The sequence below is a fragment of the Sminthopsis crassicaudata genome, chromosome 4 (assembly GCF_048593235.1).
Source record: "Sminthopsis crassicaudata isolate SCR6 chromosome 4, ASM4859323v1, whole genome shotgun sequence".
Classification (NCBI taxonomy): Eukaryota; Metazoa; Chordata; class Mammalia; order Dasyuromorphia; family Dasyuridae; genus Sminthopsis; species Sminthopsis crassicaudata.
This window is the reverse complement of record NC_133620.1, coordinates 9572605-9600383: the sequence shown is the minus strand read 5'-3', so window position 1 is coordinate 9600383 and position 27779 is coordinate 9572605. Positions and strand designations below refer to the sequence as shown.

At 40.8% G+C, this 27779-nt stretch overlaps 2 protein-coding genes across 9 annotated transcripts in view; both read left to right on the top strand.

Moving 5' to 3' along the window:
• SGIP1 (SH3GL interacting endocytic adaptor 1) overlaps positions 1-10410 on the top strand; it is a 280603-nt gene extending 270193 nt beyond the window's left edge. For all 5 annotated transcript variants that reach the window (XM_074265714.1, XM_074265713.1, XM_074265712.1 and 2 more), the window contains one exon: positions 658-10410. In XM_074265714.1, the coding sequence (XP_074121815.1) occupies positions 658-680 (23 nt within the window). In that variant the 3' untranslated portion in view covers positions 681-10410. The remainder of the gene's footprint in view (positions 1-657) is intronic.
• A 1674-nt stretch (positions 10411-12084) lies between these two features.
• Positions 12085-27779, top strand: DYNLT5 (dynein light chain Tctex-type family member 5). 4 transcript variants are annotated; one of them, XM_074265705.1, is made up of 7 exons: positions 12085-12259; positions 12821-13026; positions 13414-13553; positions 15113-15237; positions 22930-23021; positions 25595-25719; positions 26741-27779. In XM_074265705.1, exons 4-7 carry the CDS (start codon positions 15125-15127, stop codon positions 26942-26944), a joined length of 534 nt encoding a protein of 177 aa, XP_074121806.1. In that variant the 5' UTR covers positions 12085-12259; positions 12821-13026; positions 13414-13553; positions 15113-15124; the 3' UTR covers positions 26945-27779. The 4 variants fall into 4 exon arrangements, with proteins under 4 accessions (XP_074121806.1, XP_074121807.1, XP_074121809.1 ...); XM_074265706.1 differs by lacking the exon at positions 12821-13026 and having other exon boundaries at positions 13417-13553; XM_074265708.1 differs by lacking the exon at positions 12821-13026.

The following is a 27779-nucleotide window of genomic DNA, read 5'->3' as shown; positions in this document are numbered from 1 at the left end:
TGCTGAGCTAAATGTATAGTGGAAGTAGGGTGAGATAACCACTAAAGCATTCCAGCATGCTTAAATTCTCAGGGTACTGGGACCCCTTCTTACACTCTTGTCCAGTAGATACCAACAATTGAGCATAGCACTAAGTGAGCAAAAACAACTGGTTTAAGGCAGGAAGCTGCCAGCTGGCGTACTTGTTGCACCCCAAATGAGTGCCCCCTAAGACTAACTACCACTGCCCCTCCAGCAATGACCCCCCTGCCCAGTTGCAATGCCCTCAACCTCTGGAAGCCAGAATCCTGGGTCTCTGCCTCAACTATCATGGGATAGTGTATGTATCTTTCCTTCCACGGTATAATGTTTCCCAGGTCCCCAGAATTCCACGTGAATTTCCTTTTAGAAGTTGAATTGTCATGTCATGGATGCCAAATTTCCTGATTTTGGCTAATCCTTGGTTTGAGAAAGCCATGGCAAGCAAAATAGTTACTCTACAGAAATGGACATTCGAGCAACTGTGCAATAATGTTTCAGGAGAAGAAAAGCACATGGTTACATTCCCGTCTAGCCACAGATAGTGAGGAGCAGGATCAAGGATGGACCAGTGGTCATCTGTGAGCCGCCATGTCTGTACCCTGCCTCACCCTGTCCCCATGACCTTCTGTTTTTCAGGCAAATACCTGGCAGATAACTAATAGAACCTCAGCAAGCATATGGAGAACCCATATCGCGGAGGACTGTCGGTACATGGAACAGGTTCTTGTTTGGGGTTTTAATGAGAACAAAGTAAAACCTGCTCTGGGGACATTTCCACCGGAAGTGTCCATTCCTTTCAGAGACCTTTCTCCCTCCGTGGACAACACCGTGTTGCGACCAGTCCCACAGTATTTACTTCTAGGTGTAACATTGTTAATGGTTTTAAAATGTAATTATTGTATTTGTAAATTGTATTCATTCCTGTAAGACTGTATTTCAGGCGGTTAGACAAACTTGAGTTTTAGCATTTGACCATTCATGAAATGGGTGTAATTTAAACTATGGTATATAAATTTACTAGTAGTCCTGTTGATTGGCGCAAGGCTTACGGAGATAGATTGCATTTTGTCAATATATAAAGTTGAAATACAATCTCGGTAGCGGCTTTCAAAGGGGGTGCCTCATGCAAAGAAGGATTCGCAGAACCAAGAAAAAGCTTTCCTTTTCTCCTCCAGTCCTTACTAGGTCTCATTCTAGAGCGTGATGTTAAAAGTTCTACCTTCCAACATCTGGCGGGGTTCAATTTTAAAAGATTTCAGTAAATTCTAAGGTTACGACCTATTTCAAGAAGGCAAGATGTACCACTTTTTAACCGCTTTTTTTTCAAACTGCAAATTTCATAAAAATGCACGCCATGTAAACAGGGCCTCTTATTTTTATAATATGTAAAAAAGGGGGATATTTAAAGTTAAAATTATATGAAATTATGATTAAGATTCCAGAGGATGCTGGGATCGCGGTCATTTCCCTACACTCACCACCTCTCCCCCAAACTGGGCAGATCTGGAGATTCCTGAAGAATAAGGCAGTTTTATTGGGATTTTAAGATGAGGAGAATTTCTTTATTAAGAATGGCTACCTGATTGTGGACTTAATGTATTTCTGAAACTCTGCAGGCTAAACTGACCTGCATCATCTGGCCTTTTCCCCTACACGGAGGCTGCCAGTCTTTGAGGGAGTTTTGAAGTCCCCTCCCTCTACCTTGTTGGAGAAAGTTGACCAAAAGTCATTTGATGAATGGGGAAACCAAGTTAGGCTGTGTGGCCAAAGTTCTGGGAAATAAATGTCCTCTCCGTTCTCTCCAAATCTGAATTGCTATAAACTAGAAATATCGGCCATTCCTTTGGAACCAATAAGATGGTGCAATCCGTGGCTCCTATCATTGACCTCCCTTGCTATGAGGCAGAAGGGGGGATGTGGTCCTCTAGATCTGACCAGCAAAATGCAGGTTCCCCTAGGAGAAATCCTTCTTGGGAGGCACTCCCTAGGAATTCTGGTCCAGCTTTTCTATGGAAGAACCTGCCTTTCCACCCCTCGGCACACCACCCAGTTGGTATTTAGATACTTTTTTTGGAGAGGTGGGAGGGAATCTGTATATGTGAAGGTTATTTCCTTTGTGGAGATCCCCTTCACTGATCCAACTTCTCAGAAATTCATCATCCTTAAGCATTACCTGGGGCACTGAGTGCTGAAGGCCAGGCTCATACAGCTAATATGTGTCAAAGGCAGCACTTAAACCAATGTCATCCTGACTCTAAGGTCAGCCTTCTATCCAATAGATTACACTGCCTATCTTGGATCTATACATACACATATACACACATGTATGTATGTGTGTATACATACATGTATATGTATTGCTGCCTACATACATGCCCGTGTATATCCATGTGTGTGCATGCATGCATGATTTTAACCAGATGTGATTTCACCAGTATAACAAATAACCAGTAAGGAAATTCTCTCCACCAGAGCAGATCTGTAACTGCTCTGAAATGTCCCATTGAAAAGAGTTGCCTAGGACAGGGAGAAGTTCAAGGGCATCACCAAGTTCACCAAGCCAGGATGAGTCAGGGGGGCTCAACCCAAGCCTTCTTGTCTCTCAGCTCTCTATCCAGCATCCTCGTCTTGGCTATATTATCCTCATCCCTTACCCGCCTTAAAATTACAGTTCTGTTCTTGTACAGTCTCCTGCCTCATCTAATTTTAAAATAACTGTATCATACCCATAGATAATCAATTTGCTGTCCTTCTTTACCACCCACTGCAATGACCTTTGGCAACTACAAATTTGGGGGCCAGGGGTTAAAAATCCATTAAGAAGATCCTCCAGAACCTAAAACCACAAGAGGAAGAACGTGAGCATTTTTGTTTGTACTTGTAGGCTCTGGTGACCATTTATGTGAACATGGGGAATGGACAACGGGTTTCACTGGGGAAGAATCACTGCCGCTCTACTTCTCATTGTCCAGAGGATTCATCACCCTAGTGTCCTAGTGAAGACACTAGAGTTACTGAGGAGTCCCTTGTCCACTTTGACAAATGGGATCCTCGTCGGATTAAGGAGCTCAGAGATAGGAAGGAATCCCAAATATGGGAATGAAAAAAGGGAAATACCATTTTTAAAATATGAAAGACTGAAACCAGTAAGAGATACAAGTCAGAAAATGAGCTATCTGGTAGGAATGGAGCCATTAAAAGTATCTAGAATAACTCTTCCATGAAAGGCAGTTGATTTTAGTACTCACTCAGAAAGCATATATGTAAATATTTCTTTCTGGTTCTCACATCTTGCTCTTTATATTTTCCTTTACACAGCTCTAGAGTTAATTAAGTCATATAAACATATGGTAGCTCTTTAAAAGGATGCCTTCTTTTGTTGATATTGTAAAAATGTAATTTTTAAAGTATATATGACAAGGATCCCTAATGTGATTCAGACATCTCTAGTTATGAAATTTTAAAGAATTAATATTGCCTACAATCCCTGTACCAGAGAATCATAGGTTTCTAGATACACTAAAACCTCATTTAACTAAACAGACCCTCCTCTCCACCCTTGTTTTCTTGCTTTCCCCTTTCTTCCTTCCTTTATCCCTCCTTCCTTGCTTTCCTCCTTCTCTCTCCTTCCCTCTTTCCTTCCATCCTTCTCTTTTTTCCTCCTCGAGCATTTATGAAACACTTACTCTGTGCCAGGCACTGTGCTAGGTACTGGGGGGTACAAAGACAAAATAAAAATAGTTTCTGCCCTCAAGTAGCTTACATTCTACTTGAATTTAGCTTTCAGGAAAAAGAGAAAAATAGCAGCAAAACAAGTTCATATCAGGGATTGAGATGTGTGTGTGTGTCTGTGTGTGTGTACGTGTATATACATGTGTGTGCATGGATGTGTGATTGTGTGTATGTGTGTGGGTTTATTTCTAGTTGTTTAGGTTTTTATTTAACTTCCAGGCTCAGGCTTGGCCTTGGCGAACACATAGTCCAACTTTCCACAACTCTACCTAGTGCAGTTTAAAATGAGAATTCATGTTCAAATGACGACCCCGAGAGAGACTGCAATGGTCCTCAGCCATGAAAGAATACTCGAACCATTGTTAGTATCTCTGTGTCCAATTCCCAAAAGATTATCGATAAGAAGTATCGGCCACATCAACTCAACCCTCCAAACATCCCCATTCATTGAGACATCCCAGGATCTGGAACAGACAAGAAATGGCATTTGAGCAGCTTTTAAGTGCTGCCTAATAATCTTGTCTGCTCTCTCTGACAGAAAAAGGTTGTCTTCTTTTTTTTCCAAATAAATCCCATGTTTCCATGACGAATGCTTTTTGAAATGGATTCTTATTATCCGTAAGAGTACATTTTATCTCAGTAAGTAAAATTAATAATGACTATAATTTTCATCTTAGGATTTTTTTGTAAAGTGAGATATATATTTTTCAAGTCTTATTCTTCTCTTACCAGAGTTGCAGTTTGCCCAAAGAGAAATCCACTGCAACACTTTGGGCGATATGTTGGGTTGATTAAAGGGGGGGAAAAAAAGATCTCTCTGTGCTCAAAGTAAATTAGTATAATTATGTAAGAACACCTCAGATAAAGTTCATCTTTAAGCATATACACATATTTCTATTTAGGATAGGGACATATGTAAATAGATGTGTATGTCTATATATTACATGCATCTCCGTGTGTATATCTACATACATGAGAAGCAATAGGGCCTGTCATGGGTAAAGAGCTGACCTTGGACGAGAGAAGACTGGGCTCAGTCCTGTTGTAAATGCTCCAGGACAAAAGTGACTTCACTTCCAACAATCCTAGCCAGCTCTCCAACACTGTGACCTGTAGAAAAGGTGCCAACCTGCAGTGACAGGGAGCTTCCTTAGCAAGGAGCTCCCTGCACTGGGGAAATCTCAAATCAGGTCTTGATTCCCTATCCATTTTCTGCATGTGCACACCACACACACACACACACACACACACACACACACACACACACACGTAAACTTTTTACAAGCTCCAAACTGCTCTAATTTGCTCTGCTGCTAACTCTTGCTGGATAACCATGGAAAGTCACTTCCTTTCTGAATATATCTTAATTTCCTTCTCTAACAGTTGGGATGGGGCAAATGATTTAAATCTAAATAAATTTAATTTAAATTATTTGGAGATTTAAATCATCTCTAAGACACCTTGCAGCTCTGAAATTCTAGGATTCGTTTGTGGTCTCCACTATTGTTTTGAGCATATTGTGGTCATTGAATGTTGAGATTGTCAGTGGAGACCAGGAAGCCTTGCCTACCCAAACTGCTTCCTGGTAAGAGGAGGACGATGGGACAGTAAATGTCCACATCTCTTAGGAAAACCTCAAGCTCAAAGTGCTATGGACAATTAAGTCATTATATCCCCTCTTAGGTTATAGGATGAGATGAACCTCTCAGATTCGTTCCCAGTTCTGACATTGTTAGCCTAAGCTTAGACACCCCCAAACCCCCAAATAGACATCTCTTTTCTCAGAAAAAGAGCTATGGTTTCTTATCTACTTAACTCTCTTACCACGTTAAAAGGGGAGGGGAAGTAAGTGTTTTTGTCCTTTTTCTTTCTCTGCAGAAGTTCCTCAGGCTCAGCCGCAAATATGAGATTTAGTCTGTCAATTCATTTCACACTCAGGTTATTTTCTTTGGAAAAAGGACTTTAAAGCAATAGGAGGCTCCCTGCTGTCAAATCTGTAGAAGAAGCATAACTGATCACTCAGCACAGAAGATTGAAAATGGAGGCTTTCTATATCATTGAAATGTAGCCTTACAGATTTTGGAAGTGATATTTTTTTTGGGGGGGGGACATCCCCAAATTTAGATGGGCTGGAGAGAAAAGAGTCTCAATAGCCACTTTAATACCCACTTCCGTTTCAGCATTCTGGATCCAAACACTTAAAAACAAACAGTTTTAGCAAGGATGGAGCATGTAGGTTGTTAAGGAAGAAGTGAGTTTTTAAGTACTTTTTAAGTCTTTCCCAAAGACTGACATCTTGTCTATCCAGAATTCTACACAGGCTAGCAAAACTTTATTCATTCAGGCACTCATTTCATGAGCACTTATTAATCACCACAATGTAGCAATTACTGTGTGGGAGAGGAGATGGCAAGACAGAAACAAAACTGCTCCTGTCCTCAAGGGATTAGACTCTAGGGCTTGTTTGCTCTACAATTTCTGGGGCAGAAATAAGCAAGAAAAGCTCACTTGAGTTTGTTTGTCAGGGAACTGTTTTTTTTTTCATATATTGGATAACTATTTTAATATAATTGATTTCCTTTTAATCCTAAATATTTTACCTTCTGTATTTCTAAGCATTATTCAGAGGAGGATCCACAGGCTTTACGAGACTGCCAGGAGGGGTCCAGGACTCCAGAGAGTTAAGTTAAGCACTTCTGGTTTACGTCCAGATAAATGGAATGAACAAAAATCCATAGGATATTTCCTTAAAAAAATCAGCTTGAAATGAAGCGCAAATCAAAATAAATATATTCATCTAAAACAAGACTCAGAAAGTCTGTAGCTATCTATTAGGCACTTGCTTAATGAGTCCCTGGCAATCACGATGGGAAGTTTTTCTTTTTTTCCCCTCTACAATACAGAAAAACTCTCTTAAGACTTTACATTACTCTCCCTTTCTCTGCTTGCTTACCTTGTCACCTACTTAGCAAACAATAGCAGGAGAAAGCCTTCTTGCATTCATGAATAGAATGTGGCCTTTGATGTAATTAAGTCTCTGTCTTTAGATGACTTTGGGTGGAAGGATTGAGATTCATTCATCTATCCGTTCGTTCACCCAAAAAGAATTTATTGAGCACCAACAGAGTACCTGACTCCATGTTGGGTACTGAGGATGCAAAGATAAAAAATGATAGTCTCCAGCCTCAAGGTGTTTACTTTCTATAATAAGAGGATTGAGACAAGGAGTCAGTCCCTCAACAGGCAGGTAGGTAGCTCAATGGATAAAGCTCGAGACCTGGAGTCTGGGTTCAAATCCTGCCTCAGACACTAGTTGAGTGACCCTGAGCAAGTCACTTAATCCTGTTTGCCTCAGTTTCCTCCTCTGTAAAATGACCTGGAGAAGGAAATGGCGAATCACTCTAGTATCTTTGCCAAAAGGAATTACAACAAAGCAGATGTGATTGAACAACAAAAGTGCCAGGCACTATACCAAGTGCCAAGGTACAATGAAAAGCAAAAAGTCCCTATTTTATGAGAGTCCCTGCTCTCCAGGAGCTCATGTACAGATGAGTAAATTTTTAAAAATAAATAAATAAGCAGTGGGGATGGGATGGGAGGAGTTAGGTTAATCACAGAGAGCTAGAGGAACCAGGAAATCCCTGGTGAGTGATCGTGGAAGGAGGCAGAAATGAGGATGGAGCACATTCCACGATAGAGGAGAGCCTGTTCGTGCAAAGAGCCCCAGGGGAAGAGTTACTGAGTACAGGGAACATGGAGGAAGCCAAATTGGCAAGAGCATGAGAGACAGTTAAGTGAAATCAGTCCCGAAAGGGAGATTGAGGGAATGGATGGGAAAGGATGCTAAAAAGGTAGTATCTGGGGCCATATTCTACTCCAGAGGCAGACAAAGTGACGTGACCGGCCCTCATAGCCTTAGAGGCCCAAAGGTGCAGGGACTTGTGAGTATGGTTCAGTTGAAAGTCCCTTCTGATTCTACTAATGGCAGGTTCCCTCTAAAAAATGACTTATTTCCCCCCAAATCCAAAAATTGTGGAAATCCAATTTAAAAGTAGCTAATTGAATATTCTTAGATTTTTCCCTGGAAAGTGCTTTTTTTTTTTCCAACTTAGAGCTCACTCATATCAATAAGCATCAGTCTCCAGGTTTGTGTGAAGTAAGCCATGAATTTACTTACTCATGATTGGAAGGTGATGACTTAATCATCCGGAACCACATCTTTGGTACTGTAGAAAAAAAGCAAAAATGTAATCAAAGGTAAATCAGTGAATAAAGTAGAGTAAAATCAACATCCTATGAACATGTCCAGGAACTGTCTCATCATTTGGGGCTTCGCAAGGGTTATATAGGAAAGTCAGCTGAGTGTGGGGAATGTGAAAAAGAGCACCAAGTTGGGTCTGGATTCTGCTACCTGAGAAAAAGAAAAGCTGGCATGTCTATGGTTCTTTAGGGCATACAAAGCTCTTTCTTCACAATAACCTCATGAAATAGGAAATGTTTGTCATCCCCCCATTTTACATTTCAGGACACTGAGGCTCAGATGAGTAAAGTGACTTTATTCGAGGTCACATAGCTCTTAAGAACCTACATAACACCAAGGCTACCTCCCTTTCTTCCTGTGTGAGCTCACCTCCCTGTGCCTCAGTTTGCTCTTCTGTAAAATGAGAGAGTTGACCAGTTCTGCGATTCCCTCAGTATCTCTAAACTCCATACTCTGCTAAAGGATTTATAGACAGTACATAAGCTTTCATTTACAGCAAAACTGCATCACTTGGCATTTCTATAAACAGTTCGAATTACCCTCTATTCCAGAGTTTGTAATGAATTTGTTATAGAAAAAACAAATCTATCTAAATGTTTCATTTCAGCACAGGGAGGATACAAATGTAGATCTCATCTCTTTTTTTATTCTTGTATGCACATCAAGAGCAGGTTTTTCTTATTTTGTTGCCTAAATTAAGTCCGAAGATTACCAATGCCCCATCCTTAGAAACTTTTCAGTGACCCACCAAATTGCTAGGGCCCATGGACAGTTCTGCCCAAGTCCAAAGCCAGATTCTTTCCTTTCCTTGTAAGTTGCCAGGATGATAATTGGATTCTTCTGGAGGCTGATTTTGCTAGTCAGCTTTTTAATCCTGACATGATTGAAATTGGACTGGGGAAGGGGGTGACTGTTCCAGTAAAGATTTAAATATTACCGCTGAACATTCCCTCCCTAACCAAGTCAAGTATGGCAATAACTGTCAAGTGGGCTCAGATTTACCTGAGGGCAAAATGAAGAGAAATGGTGGGGTCCAAAGGGGCAGATTTCGTTCTCAGAAAGGGAAAAACTTCCTAACATTGGAGTTGTTCGAAAAGTAAAGTGAGCTGCCTCAGCGGGTAGCAGGTTCCCCCTCGATGGAAGTCTTCAGGCGAAGGCTGGATGACCACTCTGTCGAGGGGTTTCTTATTCAGGTATGAGTTGGATCAGGTGACCCTTCCGTTGTCCCTTCCGACTCTGAAAATTCTGGGATTCTGGGGATTTTAGCTGTGATGTACGTCAAGCAGTTCAACCACAGGACCCGCTGCTTTGTAAAGTGTTTGAGGTCTGTTCTTGTGTTTCTATGGAAGAGATTTATTGTCGTGATTGCTATTATTATTGATCTTGTTTTCATTTTGCACAGAAAATAGAAATCAGATGGTCAGATTTAGCTTGGGCCCCCAGTATGTGGCTATATAGAACACTTTAAAAAATAACTACTTCTCATTTCACAGGAAAGGAACGATAAAGGGAATCTGAAAAAACAAATGTGTCTTTCTGAAAAAAAAAAAAAAAATGAAATCCAAACTAGGGTGTTTCCAGGGAAAACTGCTGTCTTCCAAATGCCATGTACTTTGAGTGAAGTGGGAAATGAGGCTCTACTGGCAGCTTGGGAGTCTAGGGCACTTTCTGATCCAGGGGACGGGATCCCTTCATCCTTCTGTCCCCTGCCCCCTTGGAGCAGAAGTGGGTTGGATTTCTCCCTTTCTGATCCTGTATCGAGTAGCTCTTATCATTTTATAAAATACTTTGTGTATAAAATGTTTATAAGAATTGTGGATGAAAATACACACAAGTATATTTTTAAAGTTTAAGTTCAATGCCTGGCCTTTTTGCCTCCGTGTGCAATTTCTTCTATGATACCCTGTGAACTGCTCAGTCTGTAACGAAAGCTTTACTGTGTAGCCAGTGTTCTCAGAGAAAAGTCCATGTGGGCAGGCAGCATGTTGTCTGCGACATGGGGCAACCTTCGGCATCTAACTGGCTACAGCATCCGATAGTGCTGGACCGTGGTGAGATGAAGGTGTTGTATTGAGTTGTTGAAGATAATCACGAAACGACATATTTTAATGTTACTTGCCTTATAGATTAGGATACCGATCTGTGGCTATCACTTTTTTGGGTAAATACTGGTTTTTTATAAATGTTTTCCTCCATATTCCCGCCCACCCCCTTTCTCATGTCACAAAATACTGATTATGCAATTCTTGCCCCTGACACATTACTGCGGGGAGGGTTTCCATTTCAGAGCAAAGTGGAATCATTCTATACCGAAGAACAAGGGGAACGGTCCGAATAAGTTGTAATTTACATGTGATTTTTTTTTCTGGAAAATAAATGAAAACTATGAGAACAGTGTATTTGGGCTATGGATTCTTTTTTTTTAATTATTATAATAGAAACTTATGCATTTTATGCTAATATAGAATAATATTTGGATGAACAGACAAGTAGCCAGATGGAAATGATAGAGACAATGATCAACCACTAATGGTGCTGGACAAGGGACATGGTGCCCCAAATACCATAAAAAAGGCAAGAAAATGCCTTATTTAGTTGTGAAGATCAAGTTAGCCCCCTGGATACCTTAGAATCAGCCAGAGTCAGGATAAACAAAAGTCCTTGGTCTTTATTCTTGTTCTTTAGGGGTAGAAGTGAAGGGAATAGACACACGATCTCCACGACCTTCCTTCTTCTCTACCACCAAAAGTGACTCTGGCTCATCTTACTCCACCCCCTAATCCTTCCTACAATTCTCTGTCTACACCAAATTCCCACAGGATTGTGGGAAGGGCCATTTTCCAAGCATATTCTAATCGAGTATTGTCCAGTAGGTAATTAGCCTTAAGTGCTCGGTGGTACAAGTGCACCTACTCAGAGTTTCAACCCTTTACATTGAGTCATCTTCCTTAGGGAGCATCACCAGGTCCTTATAATCAAGGGAAAGTGACACCATTGAGAATGGATATCTCTGACCTCTTTTCACCCATAGGGTGAGTTTTAGAATTGAAAAGAAATTCAGATCGGCTTTCTCATTTCAGACATGAGGAAACTAGACCCAGAAAAAAATAATTAACTTATCTAAGAGTGGGATGCAGGAAATGATGGTAATGAGACCAGAAGTTATAGCATGGGCTATTAATAACCAGCACAGGAGATTCATAAGATGGCCCCCATGTTTGAAGGTCATGGCTTGAAAGCTGGCCATCTCAACCAATCCCCTGATTTTAAGTATAGCTTCGGGAGGTTTGGAATACATCCCATGGAGCAAGTCTGGGGTGGGGAGTGAGGAGCAATCCTGATAGGGAAGAGCATTCCAATGCTATCTCACTACAGGTAAATGAGGAAACTGAGGACCAGGAGATTACATGATTTGCCAGAGATCACACTCAGCGGAGGCAGCAGTGGTGCACTGATCACAAAGCCCCGAGTTCAAATTCAGCCATAGACCCTTACTAGTTGAGCGACTCTTTAACTCAGTTTGCTCATCTGTAAAAGAGGTTATAGTTAAAAGAGAGAGATTTAGGCTAATTCACAAATGAATTGGGGGAATTTAATCTGCTCATAGAGATCCAGAGTCTAAATCTGTCCTTTTACAAATGAAGAAACTAAGATCTAGAGAAATAAAATCACGAATCCTAGTTCATAGAACTAGTAAATAGCAGAGCTAGCTTCCCAGCCTGGACCTCCTGGCTCCAAACTGAGCATTCTTCCCATTAAGCCGAGCCTCTTGCAGCACCCCAACATCTTACAAACGAAGAAGAGAGAGCAGGCGCAATTGCCTCAGGTTACAAGTCTAAGGGGTTCTAGGGGAGCTTTCCGGGCTACACCCCCCAGACCCAGGGCTTCGCCCTTGGCTGCTCCCGGGCTGTGCCCCCGGGACACAGAGAGGCGGTGTGGGATTGGGAGGAGAGGGGTAGGGGGCGGCTCCCAGGGCGGACCACCTGACTGCCGCGGGCGGGTCCGAGGGCCTTGTTTGGCCCCGTAGCCCTGGAGACGCTGGACAGCGCTCCGCTCTGCGCTTGCTGCGCCCGCCCGGGAGCGGGGAGCCTGGAGCGCCCATCCACCTGGAGCCGGCCCGCTGGAGGTGCCCAGAAGAGGGGCGCTGCCCCGCAGAAGTCCGCAGCCCCGGCGCTTGGGGCCTGGCGAAGCACTGGGCGCTGAATGGGAGGCGTTCCTGGCCTCGCCCAGCACTTCTGACACAGAGTGAGTGAGCCTGTTTCCTAAGCCAGCCATGGGGGCTGGGGGCGGGGGATCGGCTGAAGTCGGGGCAGGAGCGGTGGGGGGGGGCGGGGGATCGGCTGAAGTCGGGGCAGGAGCGGGGGGGGGGGGGGGGGGAGATCGGCTGGAGGCGCATCCAAGGGAAATGGGGAAAAAGGAAAGGGGTAAAGTTGTGCAAACAGAGTGGGGGACCCGGCTGAGGTAGAGAGGGCCACCTGTGGCCCTTAGAATCTTAGATCGATCACTTCCCCCAGCTCAGACCCCCCTCCCATCACGCTCCCTTCTTTCAGAAACTAGAAGCTCTGCCCCCAGCCCCGCTGCCCTCACTTACCTCGGTGGAGCTTGTCCCCCGAGATGCTCTCGCTTGCTGTCTGCCCCAGCAGGGAGCAGGGAACGTGAGCTGAACTGAACTCCTGCCAAGCATCCTTGGGATCTGACCCTGGCGGAGCAGGGCAGCTCTCCCCTCCTGGCTGGGGCCTGATAACCCTTCTCAGCCCCCTTACCGACAGTCAGCATTCATTTGTTGTTCATCCGGTTTTTTTTCAGTCATGTCCAACTCTTTGTGACCCGTTTGGGGATTTTCTTGGCAAAGATCTTGGAGTGGGATGAAATTACTTTCTCTAGCTCTTCATACTGAGGCAAATGGTGACTTGCCCAAGTTCACACAATTGGGAAGTGCCTGAAGATCGATTTGAATTGAGTTCTGGACTCCAGGCTGAACTTCCCCACCCAGCTGTCTCCCTCACGACATGGTGATTTTCTCATCTGGGAAATGATGGGGTTGAACTCTCTCAATCTTGAAAGTTCCCTTCTGGGTCTAACTCCATGAGCTTATGATTGAGTGATTAGTTTCCCTTTGTATACCAAGCATGGGAAGTCTGGAAGAAAACTACATTTAAATATAATCGTAGAAATTTGGGTTGCATAGGATTAGCAGAATGCATATACTCTCTGGACCCCCCCCCCCAAAAAAAAAGATGTGATTGTTCATGAAGATCAAATAGAATATTAGAAAGAAAACTGTATTGGGAGTCCTAATCCCTGACACTTATGATTTTTACAAAGCCCCTGGCAAATATTTAATTTGATCCTTACAACAGCATTGAGAGGCAGGAGCTATTACTATCCTCCTTTTACAGCAGAAGAAACAACAGAACACGACTTAACCAGGATCACGTAATTAACATCTGAAGCCAGACCCTCCTGAATTCCAGGTCCAGTTCTCTATCCATTGCACCACCCAGCTGCCTAAAATCAACTGTGGCGGGAAAAGGACAAGGTGAGATTTGTTCATCTCCAAATTCCCCTTCCTCCCTAAATACTCATAAGGACCATTTAGAAAGAGACATTGATAAAAATGGAAGATGTCCAAAGAAAGGCAACAAGGATCATGAAATACCTCAAAATTGTGTCATACAAAGATTAGTTGAAGGAATGGAGGGTATTGCAATGAGAGGAAAGAGAAAACTGGGGGCTCATAATAATACTCTTCAAGTCCCCTGAAGGAATTTCATGTGGGAATGGATAGGATATTTCTTCTGTCAGAGGGAAGAAGAAGAAAAAGAAAAAGAAAAAAGAAAAAAGAAAAAAAAAAAAACCTTAGAAACAAATTTCAGCTTAATATCAGGAAAAGCTTCCCTACCAAATTAGAAATCTTCAAAAGAAGACCAAGTCATCTTAGTAAGTCATGGCATCCCCACTCACTAGACGTCTTCCTGGAGAAACTGAGTGTCCACTTATACTGATGCTGTGATATTGATGATAATGCATGCATGAAAATTATTATTTTCACACAAATTAAACTAGACAGCTACTGAAATCCCTCGCATTTCTGAAATTCTGTGAAAATATGCTTCAAAATTCATCTGGCACTGTACATGAGATGTATAGTGATCTAGGAAGAGAGGAGATGTACAGTGTATCATGTGATATGCTGACTGGCTGCTAAAGTTGGAAGTAATCAGCTAAGGGAGGTGCAGGCCACTTCTTTACCCAGTAGGGGGCACCTATGCTCCAGGTGCTCTGGGATTCCCCCGTTAACAGGTATACCTGCCTTCAGGAAGTGGGAGTCATGGCTAGATGAACTTTCAAGCACCATTCTCTAGTCCTTTTAGCTCCCCAAAGCAAGCAGCCCCTAAGTACCCCAAATCAACAAGTAGACTATTCACTCTCATTCAGAAGTCAAGTGAATTCTAGAACTAGAGTCAGAAGCCTTGAGTTTAAATTCTGTCTCTGCTACATCCTAACTCTTGAGTAAGTAAATTATATTCTATGTCTCAGCTGTTCAGACATTGTAAAATGAGCTTGTTAGTATTTGTATAACCATCTCAATGAATAGTTATGAGAATCAGATAAAATCATGAAAGCAAAGATTTATAGCTAGAGAGACATTAAGTCAAAATTCCCCCTTTTACAGATGAGGAAACTGAGGCTCAGAGAGATGAATGTAAAGCACTATATGAATATTCACTATTATAATTAGAGACAAAGCTACTGCACAGAAACTTAACATCTTTACCTCTATCTTACAGTTGACAGGAATTGAGGAATGTCAATTCTGTTTTTTCAACTTTAAAAATATTTATATTTGATATAACCAGAATAATACCATGTATTTCTTTTTTATTGATCTTTTTTAAAGCTTTTTCTTTTCACAACTTATGCGTAAATAGTTGCATCAGGTTCTCTCCTATCTCCAGGACTATTGCAAAAATAAAATGATATAATTTATTAAGGTCCCATAGAAATGGTGATTATCATTATTACCATGCCACCAACACCTCTGAGTTTAAAACACACCTATTTTTATATTTTTATCATACTATCATACTTCTTTAGGTTCTGGTCAAGATGTCTGAAGTCACCAAAGACAAAACTTCTCAGTTACTGAAAAAAAGAGGCAGCATATCATCAGTGAGCAGCCCTGACATCAAGATGAAGGAGATCTATGGCCGGACCAAAGAGTAAGTAGCCAAGTCTCTCATTTCTCCATTTCCAGTATTAAATCAACAGGATCAGAGTGTTGATCATATGTGTATTTCCTTCCACAGGTAGATCATACTAAGAATTGAAAAATGGGTCTAATGTCAACAAACATCATATGTAATGGAGATAAATTAGAACCATTTCCAATAAAATCGGGGGTGAAACAAAGCTTCCCACTCACCATAACTGTTTGATATTGTATTAGAAATGTTAGCTTTAGCAAAAAGAGAAAAAAATTAAAGGAATTAAAATAGGTAATGGGAAAGCCAAATTATCACTCTTTGCAGATGATATGATGATATGCTTAGAGAACCCTAGAGAATCAACTAAAAAAGTACTAGAAACAATTCACAACTTTAGCAAAGTTGAAGGATATAAAATAAATCATCAGCATTTCTATCTTATCAATAAAGTCCAGTAGGAAGAAATACAAAGAGAGGTTCTATTAAAAATAACTATAGATAATATAAAATATTTGGGGATCTACCTGCCAACACAGGAATTATATGAACATAATTACATAAAGCATAAAACACTTACCACACAAATAAAGTCATTTCTAATCAATTGGAAGAATATCAAGTGCTCATGGTTACGCTGAGCTAATATAATGAAAATGACAATTTTACCTAAATTAATATACTTATTCAGTGTCATGCCAATCAAAGTGTCAAGAAAGTATTTTATAGAGCTAGAAAAAATAATAACAATTCATATGGAAGAACAAAAGGTCAAGGATTTCAAAAGTAAATAGTAAAAAATGCAAATGAAGGTGGCCTAGCTGTACCAAATCTAAAACTATATTATAAAGCAGCAGTAATCAAAAACATTTGGTACTGGCTGAGAAGTAGAGTAGTCAATCAATGGAATAGATTAGGTTCACAAGACTCAATAGTCAATGACTATAGTAATCCAGTGTTTGATAAATCCAAAGATCCCAGCTCCTGGGATATTTTGACATAAAGTGATGGGAAAATTAGAAATTAACATGGAAAAATGGGGATAAGATTGAGAGTGATATGAAAGCAATCTTTAAGGAAAAATGGGAGTTAAGTTGTGAAACACTAAATTGAGGAGTTTTCATCTTATCCTAGAAACAAAAATGAGGCTCAGAAGCTTCTTAAGCAGAGGAATTACATGATTAGAACTGAGCTTTGGGAAAATCACATTGGCAGTGATGTTGTAAAGATGGGTGGAAGCAAACTCAAATAGAAAAGACACTTCCCCACTGGCCACATATTGACTTAGAGGCATGGGGTTTGATTTGCCTTATGATCTTATAAGAAAAAAAATAAATGATCTGATAAAATGCATTACCCAGGAAAGTACTTCCAGGATATCCCATAGCGTTATTATAGCCCAAGAGCCCTATTTTCAAGTTTCTGTCCTTGACAATGATACAGTTGATATAACTGATATTCACAGAGATATTGCTGTGCTACAGAATTTTCATTTAGGTTTAGTAAATTTTCAGTATGAAGTATATTTTATTATAATCTGGTTATTTAGAAATTGGAAGGTAGCACAGCATAAGAATAAAAGATTTAAAAGTAAAGAACCTAGGTTTGCTTGCCTGCACTGTTATTTATTAGCTATTAGTAACAAAGGGGTAAAATTAAAACCTTTCTGTGCTTCAGTTGCCATCTATAAGTAATTAACACTTGCATCCCAGAGCTGCTGTGTTATAAATTATAGTATTTGCTAATATAAAAGTGCTATATAACTGCTAGCTAGCTATCATTGGTTGTGATGGTTGTTATTATTATTATTTTATTGTTATCATTATTGTTGTTGTTGACTAGGATATTCGATTCCCTACCTCTTCTAAAGAAGCGGGAGATAAGTGTTTAATCTCTGGCCAACATTGGATCATAGATTCCACACTGCAGGAACTGTCCATGGTATTGTCATAATCTTGAATGGAGTCGGAAACATAGAGGTTGAGTTACCTTCCTAGAGTAATCCAAGATGAAATTGCAGAGGGCCAGAGAATGCCTGCTGACTTTGCCAAGTCTGAGTTTACCACAAGGCCAGATTAAAGTGAATGACTGTAAACAGACAGTCAGTTGAGGCTGGCCAGGAGGATAGTCCAAGAGTGTCACATAACTAACAAAAAGGAGCGGGACTCCTTGGCACTGCCCCATCTATACCTGGCCAACATTCAGTATCTGAATGACAGACAGAATAGATTGCTGAGGGGTCAAACAAGTCTTGGGTTGAATCAGCTGGTTTCATGGAATTAGAATCCTAGTATTATCATTCTCTGGGATGATTTCAAATTTACTCTGGACATAAAACTGTTCCCAAAGTCTCAGTTAATTTGAAGCTTTAAAGTTTGAGATTTGCACTGTCTTTTGGGACACCCTGTATATCTTGTTTGTACTTAGTTGTCTGCCTGCTGTCTCCCCCATTAGAATGAGAGAGACTCAATGTAGGGACTGTGGTTGGTCTTTCTTTGTATCCCCAGGAATTAACATGGCACCTAACATAGAGTAGGTAATAAATAAATTTACTTGAATACCCTCCCTTAGAATTGCAAGGGAATTTAGAGGCCCTTTAACTTTACTGCTACCAAGGGGCTGGGCCCCAGTAACAAAAGTATCAGGTATCAGAGATTTTTACTGAGGTACCTTGACTTTTAGGCCGGGATTCTTTCCACAAACTTGGGGTCAGATCACTACATGTTGGGAGTTTTTTTTTTCCCTACTGCTTGAACCCAACCTATTTTACTGTTAGTCATTCATGTCTATAAGATTGGGCTAACCAATACTTACCTTGAGAAGTAGCAGAACATGGAGAATAGAGGACTGACCTTTAAATTCAGAAAAGATTGGTTTTGTGAGCTGCCTCTGAACATATGCTAGCTGTCAATCATAATCCCTCAGAGAAAATGAAATTGGACCCCAAAGGGAATAGCCAGGCACCCTTACTACTTTGTTGTTGAAGAAGGCAAGAAAGAAAAGCTGTTCCACAAACTTTTATTATGGTCCTATTAAGTCTATTGCTTAAGGTTTTCTAAAGCCTCCCTTAGACCTGAAGATGCTTTGTTTGGAGGGAGTTGCCATAACAACGACATAAGGACAATAGACATTTTTATAAGCCTTTCGTTTTCAAAGCACTTGACACACATTTAGACTTTTAGGAGACGTTTCATCTCCTTTGAACTCTGCTTCTTCCTCATCCGATTCCCAATGGGAGATTGGTCACTAAAACCAGAATAAAGCGTCCTGAAAAGGTCTTTCTTGGATTAATATTGCTCTGGGACAACTCAAATAAACCAAATTAATCAATCAACCAATAAACTGACATTTGCTCATTTTATACAATATGTCAGGCATTGAGATTGGTGCTGGTGGTAGAAATATAAAGTAAGAAAGAATGCCCATATGCAAAGATCCTAAATTCTAACATAAGTCCATGGAAAATAAGCATAAAGAGAAAACTATGAAATCAATATGACATTTAGAGACGGGAGCATTAGTAATTAGGATAAAATCAGGAAGGAATATTTGAACAAATCCCTGAACTTAAAGAAGAAATAGATTTGTTCCTTAACAGAATTGTAAATAATAGATCGGAAAGTTCTTGGTTGTCCAGGTTTTTAAAAAATTCAAAATTTTCTTACCCTACCCCGGAACAAAGTCCTCAAAGAGCCGGCTAGCCATCCCCCTGAGTGGCCAAGTCTCATTTTCCCTGAGGAGTCTGGATGGTTTTAGAAAGTGAGTCCACTGGGTGGCAGCATCTCTCTGGGAGCTGTAAGCCCTGCCCAAAGTCTGCAAGGCCGCCATTCGGGAAAAGACAGTCAATGAATGGCACTTTGTGGAGAAGGTTCCCAGGAAGGCACCCTGCCTGTTTTACCCAGCACTTCAGCTGTTATAATAATAGCCAATATTTCTATATTTTTGTCTTAAGTTTGGCAAGGCATTTGGCACATATTGCCTTCCTTGATCTCCACAACAGCCCTGAATGGAAGGTAGGATGTTAATTATTCCCATTTTAAATATGAGGAAACTGGGGCAGCTGGGTGGCGCAGTGGATAGAGCATCCGTCCTCAAGTCAGGAGGACCTGAATTCAAATCTGGCCTCAGATACTTAACAGGTCCTGGCTTTGTGACCCTGGCAAGTCACTTAACCCCAATTGCCTCAGTAAAAATAAAATAAATACAAGGAAACTGAAGATCAGGGATAATGTAGAGACAGTAAGTGTTTGAGGTAGGATTAAGAACACAGGTCTTCCTAATTAACTGCATCTATTAATAACAGATTTGGATCTAGAGATATAAAGAGAAAGCCAACACAGCCCCCTCCCTCAAGAAGTCCAAGAAGTCCAAATCGGTATATGCAAGATCCATACAGAACAGGGGGAAGCCTTGGAGGTTATGGCAGCAACAGCTGGGGAGCCGGCAAGGCTTTCTAAGAGCAGAGCTGTTCCCAAGCAGAAGGGGCTGCCAGAGGAGTTGGGTGCCAAGATGTAGAGCCAGAAGGAGCTTTGACATCACCAAGTCTCCCCTCTTTAGTTTATAAATGAAGAAACTAGGGCCCAGACAGAATAACAAACCTTGGCCAAGGTTCCCCTGTTCAAGGTTGACGGAAGTAGGAGGTGAATCCATAGGTGATGACTTGGGAGCTAAAAGACATTTTGGAGGTCACCAAGGCCAATCCCTTCTCTTCACAGTTGAGAAAATAGGTCCAAAGTCACACAAGTTCTAAGTAGTGGGGCTGGGTTTGAACCTCAAGTCCCATACCTCCCTCCAACCCCCCCTATTCCTCATTGACACCTTCATTGTCTTGAAGTACACATATTTAATGTTTTGTTTTTATTCCATTTAGCTTTAGTAAATTTTCAGCATGAAATATATTTTATTATAATCTGGTTATTTAAAAATTGGAAAGTGATATGGCATAAGAATAAAAGAGAAATAAACGCTTAGTAAAAACACACACATCCACCTTAAGTCCAAACTCCATACCATTACAAATATAAAAATAACCTTTAGGTCCTTAAAACACCCTCAATTCCATCAGTGTTTGTCAAAGGCTCTGGAAGTGACTTTAGAGGCCACAGAGTACCTTCCCCTTTATTTTACAGGTAAAGGAACTGAAGCCCAGGGAAATTGTCCAAGATCCCTTGGTAGCCACTAAAAGAGACAGGATTAGAAGCCACGTCCTCTCGCTCCAAATCCAGTGAGCTTTCCCCTATAGTATACTGTATAGAAATGCATATTAGATTCCAAAGTTCCCATATACATGTATATGTGGATGTAAATGTTTTATATGAATACTCAAGCAAATGTGCATCACATGGGCAGTGTGTTGAATATTTATGGATAGGTATAGATATAAATGTATGTATTTTATATGTGTACATGCTTATATATAAATGTGCCATTCACATAGATTGTGTGTGTGGAGGGGGGGTGAAGGGGGGGTTGGAGTTGTCTTGGTCTTGTCCTTGTATCTCTGGTTTTTGCACAGAGCAAGGGCTTGATATGTACTTGCTGATTCTCATTGGATTAATTGTGCTCATCCAGATAGATCACTAAATACGTTCAGATGGAACTGACACTTTTGTAGCTCTGTGTGCTAAGGATTTTTAAAGGAAAAAACGAAAGGAGTTAAGAATTCCTCTGATAGATGTTAACATCAACTCCTGGATCATAGCGATTTACCAAACATAATCATGTTAGTTCTTTTGCAAACATGCCTCAGAGTCTTGATTCTTGGAGTGGTATGTAGCATATAGGTGATGAGGTCTGGGTAAGAAGGTGGGGTTGGCAGAGAAAGATTGAAGTGTGGATACAATTACTCCTTGAGGCACTCAGGGAAGGGCACTGATGGGGATCAGTTCAACCGTCTAGTCCCATGCTCTGTGAAGATCAAGGCTAGCGCCATTTGGCTGTGTCCAGTCAGAAATCCAAGTTACGTCAGATCCCCAAAGTTCAATTTCCCCAAAAGTCTGCCCACCGGGGAACTTGTATTTCCCATCATTAACTATTAAAACCACTTTAGCATCTAACTCTATGCTCTCCCAACTCTATTTCCTGTCTCCCATTCATGATGTCTTCATTTTGCCTGTAACTTCTCATAAATAAACCTATTTTTGCCAAAGAGAATGGCCATTGTGAAGTCTTCATATGACTGAACCCCAACATTTGGTGCTAAACCTCAAACGCATTATTTGGGATTAGGAATTGCTACCCTGAACACATCATAGGGACTTCGATTTTAATTTTATTTAACTTGTTTTTGTCCTGTGCCCTTTGTAATAGTGTGGTATAGAGACCTCATTGTGGTGAGAAGCAAATTAAAATGTGATTGGGAAATGTTTAACAGAATGACAAAAAATCCTATAATTTTAAGAGTTCATTCAAAATCATCTTATACAATACAAAACATAAAGAGCAAATGAGTCCTTTGCATTTCCAAAGGCTAAGTGTGCTTGAGCATAACAGAATAATCGCCCCTGCCTCCTATTTAATGAAAACACAAGATTTTACCAATCTCAAAGAGCCCTTTTCCCACCATGCCCTCTCTATTATCTCAGCCCCTTTTGAAGTGACACCCTAGCTTGCCTCACAGGTGGAACAAGGTCAATAAGGCCCATTCAGAGGCTCCTGGGAAGCTGTGTCCGTTGAGGCTCACCTGAATTGGGCGGAGTTGGGAAACCCATTCAGTGCCTCCATCCTCGGATCTGCCCTTCCAGATCCCCACCTGGGTTTGCTCATATTGCCTCACTTGCCCAACCAACTGGCCTTTCTCAGCGATGAAAAGGGTCTTGGGTGTTTATTGATTTGAGTTGAATTGTGGCTTCTCATTGGGGGCGTTTCTGGCTCTTTCAGCACCAAAGAATCTTTGCAAAGGTTTTATATCCTTAATTCCTGCCCTGTTCCCAGGTGATGATTTGGGGCTATTTTGTGTCTTCCATTATATGTCTTAATGTTATTAATGATCTCTTCCCTAAACACCTTCTATATCTATTAACTTATTTTCTTTATAAATAATAAAAATACTCAAATAATATAATGAATTGGTGCTTTATCAGAGTGGATGTGCTTTCCAATGATGTGAATCACAAGCCACTCTGGGCCCACTCTGGGCAGACTCTTCCTTGGGCTTTCCCATGTATTCAACACAGAAAATCCATCCAACAGGCAAGTTTGCCTTTCTGAATCTCTCCTGACATTTAATTACATCAATGAAGCACGCAGACCATCCAGCAGTTATCTCTTGCTCTCACCACATGACAACCCATCTGCTTTTTGCATCAGACATTTCTCTGATGACATCCTTTCCTGCCATCTTTTTTGCAATATACGATGGAACGTTGTGCAAGTGGAACAGAAAAGGATTTGTTAAGTGCTTCCTGTGGGTAGGGCACTGAGCTGAGCAGGAGGCTTATAAATAGACAATGAGATTGTTCCTGTTCTCAGGAAGCTCATGTTCTAATAGGAAGAAACGATGCCTGAAGAAGGGATTATGGTCCTGTTCGTTTCATGGCAGATGGAATGAATCGTTGCAGGTCATACTTTTGGTGGGGAAAGTCTCAGGGCAGATAGAAATGTGAGCCGTCCTTGCCTAGGACTTTCTTAGCTAAAGTGGGAGCTTTGGCAATTTGGAGATGCTTTCTTCTGGCAAGCTAATGAGAGAAACTCTTATCTTCTTGTTTTTAGCTCAATGAGTACAGTATCTTATGCGGATGAGCCCAGCCACCGAGACAATGCTTCCCGCCCTGCGCTTCAATTGGAAAATACTTATCAGCTGGGTATGCATCATCCTTCTCCCTCTCCCTAACTTGGGTTTTTATTTTGCACCATCCACGTTACCTAGGGCTAACTGCCCCTGATGAGGATGTAAAATAATCCTGAGTGGGTCTGTGAGAAACTCAAAATGGCTTTCCCATCAAAAACAGTCCAGATCTCGATACAAGGCAAACTGATCACAGATGACCACCTTTTCCCTCTAAATCTATAAGCCTAGAGCATGCTCATTTTTTGGAGCCAACCCCAGGAATGTGGGAGTCTTTCCCAGGGAAAAGAACATCCAGAAAAAGAGAATGAATCCTGCCAAGGACCCAGAGGGAGAACTCAAAAACTTTGGATTTGGGAATTAATTCATGTATAAAATGGTAACTAACAAAATTAGATTGGTCATATTGAGGTTTGATATCAATCATTTAATAAGTTACAAAAAGCAGTCAGAAAGAAACTCAAATTTCTCTTAGAATGTATGTCTGGATTAGTTCATTCTCTGAAAAAAAATTGAATATAAGTTAAAGAGATCTCTTATTCATTTGAGAAATCTATCTGTAGAGTTAAATTATACCACAGCATCTCACAAGAAATCTCTCTTGAATTAATCCTTTTATGAGAGCTCAGTTCTGCTGTGTGGACTTTTTTAAAAAAGTGTTTTGTTCCACTATCTTTTTGTTGCCAAATTAAATCTTATATTTTCACTTATAGACACATTTCTATTTTCATTTTACACATGCTCTTTTGCTTCTGCTAACCAGAGGAGCATGCTGTGCCTGTCAGAAAGGTTCTTGAGGACTCCAGCTACCTGGTAGGGGCGCAACTGGCCCATTCGATGGAAAGGAAACTGATTTGATTAGATATTTGTGTAAGGGAAAACTGAGACCAATTATTAAAAAAAATTGTTTTCCACTGATTTGTGTTGGTATCACATAAACATAAGTTTTCTATTTAAAGAATTTTGGTTATATTCACTCTACGTGGAAAAGGAAGGAACACTTTTGGTGACATAGTTGAAAATTGATCAGTCAATGAGCCTTCATTAACTTTATTAAATTTCTGGCATTTAATAACTGCCAGGAGCATTGACTCAGAACTGGATGGAATATTAGGGTGAAAGTTCGTCTTTTTGTGTGTCATGGACCCCTTGGCAGTGTGGTGAAACCTAAGGATAACTTCTCAGAATAATGTTTTTAAACATATAAAATAAAACACATATATGTGTGTGAGTATATGTGTGAAATACATTTTTTCTCTTAAAACTTTTACTGGATAGTCATTTTTGTTGGATATAGGCCCTCAAAAAAAAGCATGTCAGTACTGACATAAAAATATAAATGTGTTTAAATATTTTATTATATACATTTAAAATGTATTTTTACATTTTATATACATTTAATACTTTAAGAATATATTATATTAAATCAAATATGAACTTTTAGGTGTATAAAATAAGTATATAAAATGAAATACATATAAAAATATATAGGATTACTATATAATACAATTGTATTGGTTATATACGGTTAAATATTTCTTAAAGGTGCCCAGGCCAGAGGTTGAGAGCTGCTTCCGTTATTTTGCCCAGTTCTCTCTATTTAAATATACCTCGAGGCCCTAGGAATCTCAGGAAGAATCTCTGGGCTCAGAGACTTAGAACCATTTTGGGGGGTGGGGATTGATCCCAAAGAAGGTCTCCAAAAATGTCTTTTATCTAGAATAAAATTTCATGGAAAACTCTAAAACTAAGCTTAGGTATACCTCATGTCTAAGTTCTCCTCCAAAGGTGGGTTACAAGGTTCTCCCCCCTCACAAAAAAAGGTATTCATTATACAATGTCAACATGCCAGGTAGAACAGCTACTTATTCTCCCCCCACCCCCTCCCGGGCCCCAGGACTTGCTTGCACAAGACCCAAAAGCGTGCATGGACAAACACAAGAAATACAAAGCTCTCAAGAACCTTGTATTCATTATGGTTCCTTCTCCAGGAGGGTAAAGACCATTTATGGGCCAAACAGGCATTTCATATGCCTTTCAGGACCGACATTTCTTAGGCAAATGACAGAGCCCAGATCTCCCCAGATTTCTGAGCACAGAGATCTTGGTATAATAGAAAATAGGACTGGATTTGGAGTTAACAAACTCGGGTAAACTTTTGGCTGTTTTGTGGCTTAAGAGAGTTTATTTCACTGCTCAAGGATCCGAGGCCCAGAGAAATGAAGCGATTCCAAAGGCAAGACTTCCCCACTCCCATACCTGGACTCCCCCACTAAGGCACCAAATGGGCTTCATTTTTCCATTCGTATCTTTAATGCTCACACTGATTCTGGGACTTGGGGTGCTTAAACATGTGCGCACACTACATCTTCCTCTGCCCTGCTCCCATCCGAATCCCATACCGCCTCGCCCAAAGCTTGGGATTGGGAAGCAAACTTGTGCCCTTTGGGGCTCCAGCTCCTCTCTGCTGCTCATACTTTATTAATCCTTTGACTACTCTATGGGAGGGAAGAAAATGTTCAAAATATCCCTTAAATGATGGTGGGAAATGATGTGCTTCACATATTAATACGACGTCTCTCTTTTCAGGCCCTAGCAAATGTTTTCCAGTGAATGTTGTCAATGACATCTTGAAGGATGTACTGACAAATTATCTGCAAGAAGAAAAATATGAGCCTGAATTGTGTAGACAGATGACTAAAACCATAGCTGAGGTAGGTAACCAGCCTGTACGAGCTGCGCACAGAACTGAGGATGGCCTTCCAGAGGAGCCAATATTGGTATTTAGGAAATTAACAGCTATTCATTAAGTATCAAACAATCACCTGGGACTATTAAGTGGGCCAGTATCATGGTTAGGCTCTGGGATGTGGAGACACAGAAGCCACACCTTCCCTAAAGGAGCTTACTTACACCAATGTCAAGAAGATAATGTCTTAGACTGTATTGAATTACAAAATTATCACTGATTAGAGTGGCAAATTCTATAATAACTTCATTCTAAAATTTATTTGTGTGACAAAAATTTCACAAATAGGGGGAAGAGACTCAGCTTTGCTAAGAAGACTGCCTATGGTCCAGTTTCCCACAGAGCTCAGAAAAAATGTAGACTCCTCCAGGAAGCCTTCCTTGATGCCTTTCCCACCCACCCCACTTCTAGTGCTTCTCCCCAAAACTACCTTTTATATCCATTCTGCAGAGCACTTGTGTGTGGTGGGTTTTTCAGACCCAGTTCTCAAAACCAAAACCAATTATTACATTAAAGTGAGGTATGGTCTGTATTCAGATGGGGATAAAATCTCACAGAAATATGTATATAAAGAGAGATAGGCAGAGGGAGAAAGACAGAGAGAGAGACACAGACAGAAAGAGAGACAGACAGACAGACAGACAGACAGACACAGAGAGAGACAGACAGATAGACACAGAGAGAGAAAGAGACAGAGAGACAGAGACACACAGAGACAGAAAGACAGACAGAAACAGAGACATAGAGACACAGAGAGACAGACAGACAAAGAGAGAGATAGAGAGAGAGAAAGAGAGAGGGAGGGGGAAGAGAGTCCTGTATCCAAGTCAGGTATTAGTGTGAACATTGCTCACCTCTCTCCAATTTGGCATCCTGCCTATGGCAATAGGGCTGAAGTGACTTTGGCTCCCCAATGTCAGGAAGAGCCCAAGCTGGCGGGCTTGCTGCTGGCTCAGTGATTGCCTGTGTTGTGATTTTTTTGGTAGGTCGTGAAAGCCCGAGTGAAAGAGCTTATGATCCCAAGGTACAAACTCGTTGTGATCATCTACATTGGACCACTTGAAAATCAGAGCCTGCACATCGGGAGCCGATGTCTCTGGGATGAAGCCAGTGACACCTTCTCATCCTTCGTCTTCAGAAACACATCCCTGTTTGCTCTAGCAACTGTCTATGCTGTTTATCTTGAATGACAAAGAGCCTCTACATGGATTAAAAAATAGGCTTTGAGTGACATGTTTCAGTGAAGACATCGATATGCGGTTTGGGACTGTACACACGCCAGTTCAATTTAGCAAATGTGTATTAAGCACCTGCTGTGTAATTCCTGGATCCTGGTTCAAGATTTTTGGATGTAAAAGTCTCCAGAAAATCAAACAGTCATACCCTGAGCAATGGGGTGCAGGCAGCCTCATGTAACCAACAGTGAACTCCAAAGTTAATCAATGGGATTAATCATCAATGAGAAAATGGACCACTCACATGGCGATGGCTCTTGTTATGCCAGAAGAAAAGGAAAAGGCGCACCAGGACTCTTACCATGTAAACATATGGGAGGACGTGGATGAGAGTCACAATCTGCATCGTTAGAGAGAGTAGGCAAATTGATGAAATCATAGATCCAGTTGGAGGATTGAACTCTGTGCTATCCATTGATATAGAGACAAAAACAAACAAACAAACAAACAAACAAACAAAAAAACCTTTTAAGTGTCTTTCCTCAAAGAGTTTGCATTCTACTAGGAGTACTGAGAAATCATAGTAACAACAATAACTAACATTCTATAGTGTTTTACAAATATATCTAGTCTGCTCCTTTTGAAAATCCCAGTACATGGATGCTATTGTTATTGTGACCAAATCCCATGTTCTTTCCACTCCACCATACTGCCGCCAGAAGATAATGGATGAATAAACCATGTTCAAGCTCTCTTTTTTGTAATGTGTCAGAAAATAAGAATGAATAAACCATGTTAACTTGTATAATGTATCAGAAGATAATGAATGAATAAACCATGTTAAAGCTCT

Bases quoted from the DNA above. Each gene is read 5' to 3' on its own strand.
- DYNLT5 (XM_074265706.1), top strand. From the start codon at position 15,125: ATGTCTGAAGTCACCAAAGACAAAACTTCTCAGTTACTGAAAAAAAGA. The intron at 15,238-22,929 runs GTAAGTAGCCAA...TCTTGTTTTTAG, and splicing joins ATCTATGGCCGGACCAAAGA to CTCAATGAGTACAGTATCTT. The intron at 23,022-25,594 runs GTATGCATCATC...CTCTCTTTTCAG, and splicing joins GGAAAATACTTATCAGCTGG to GCCCTAGCAAATGTTTTCCA.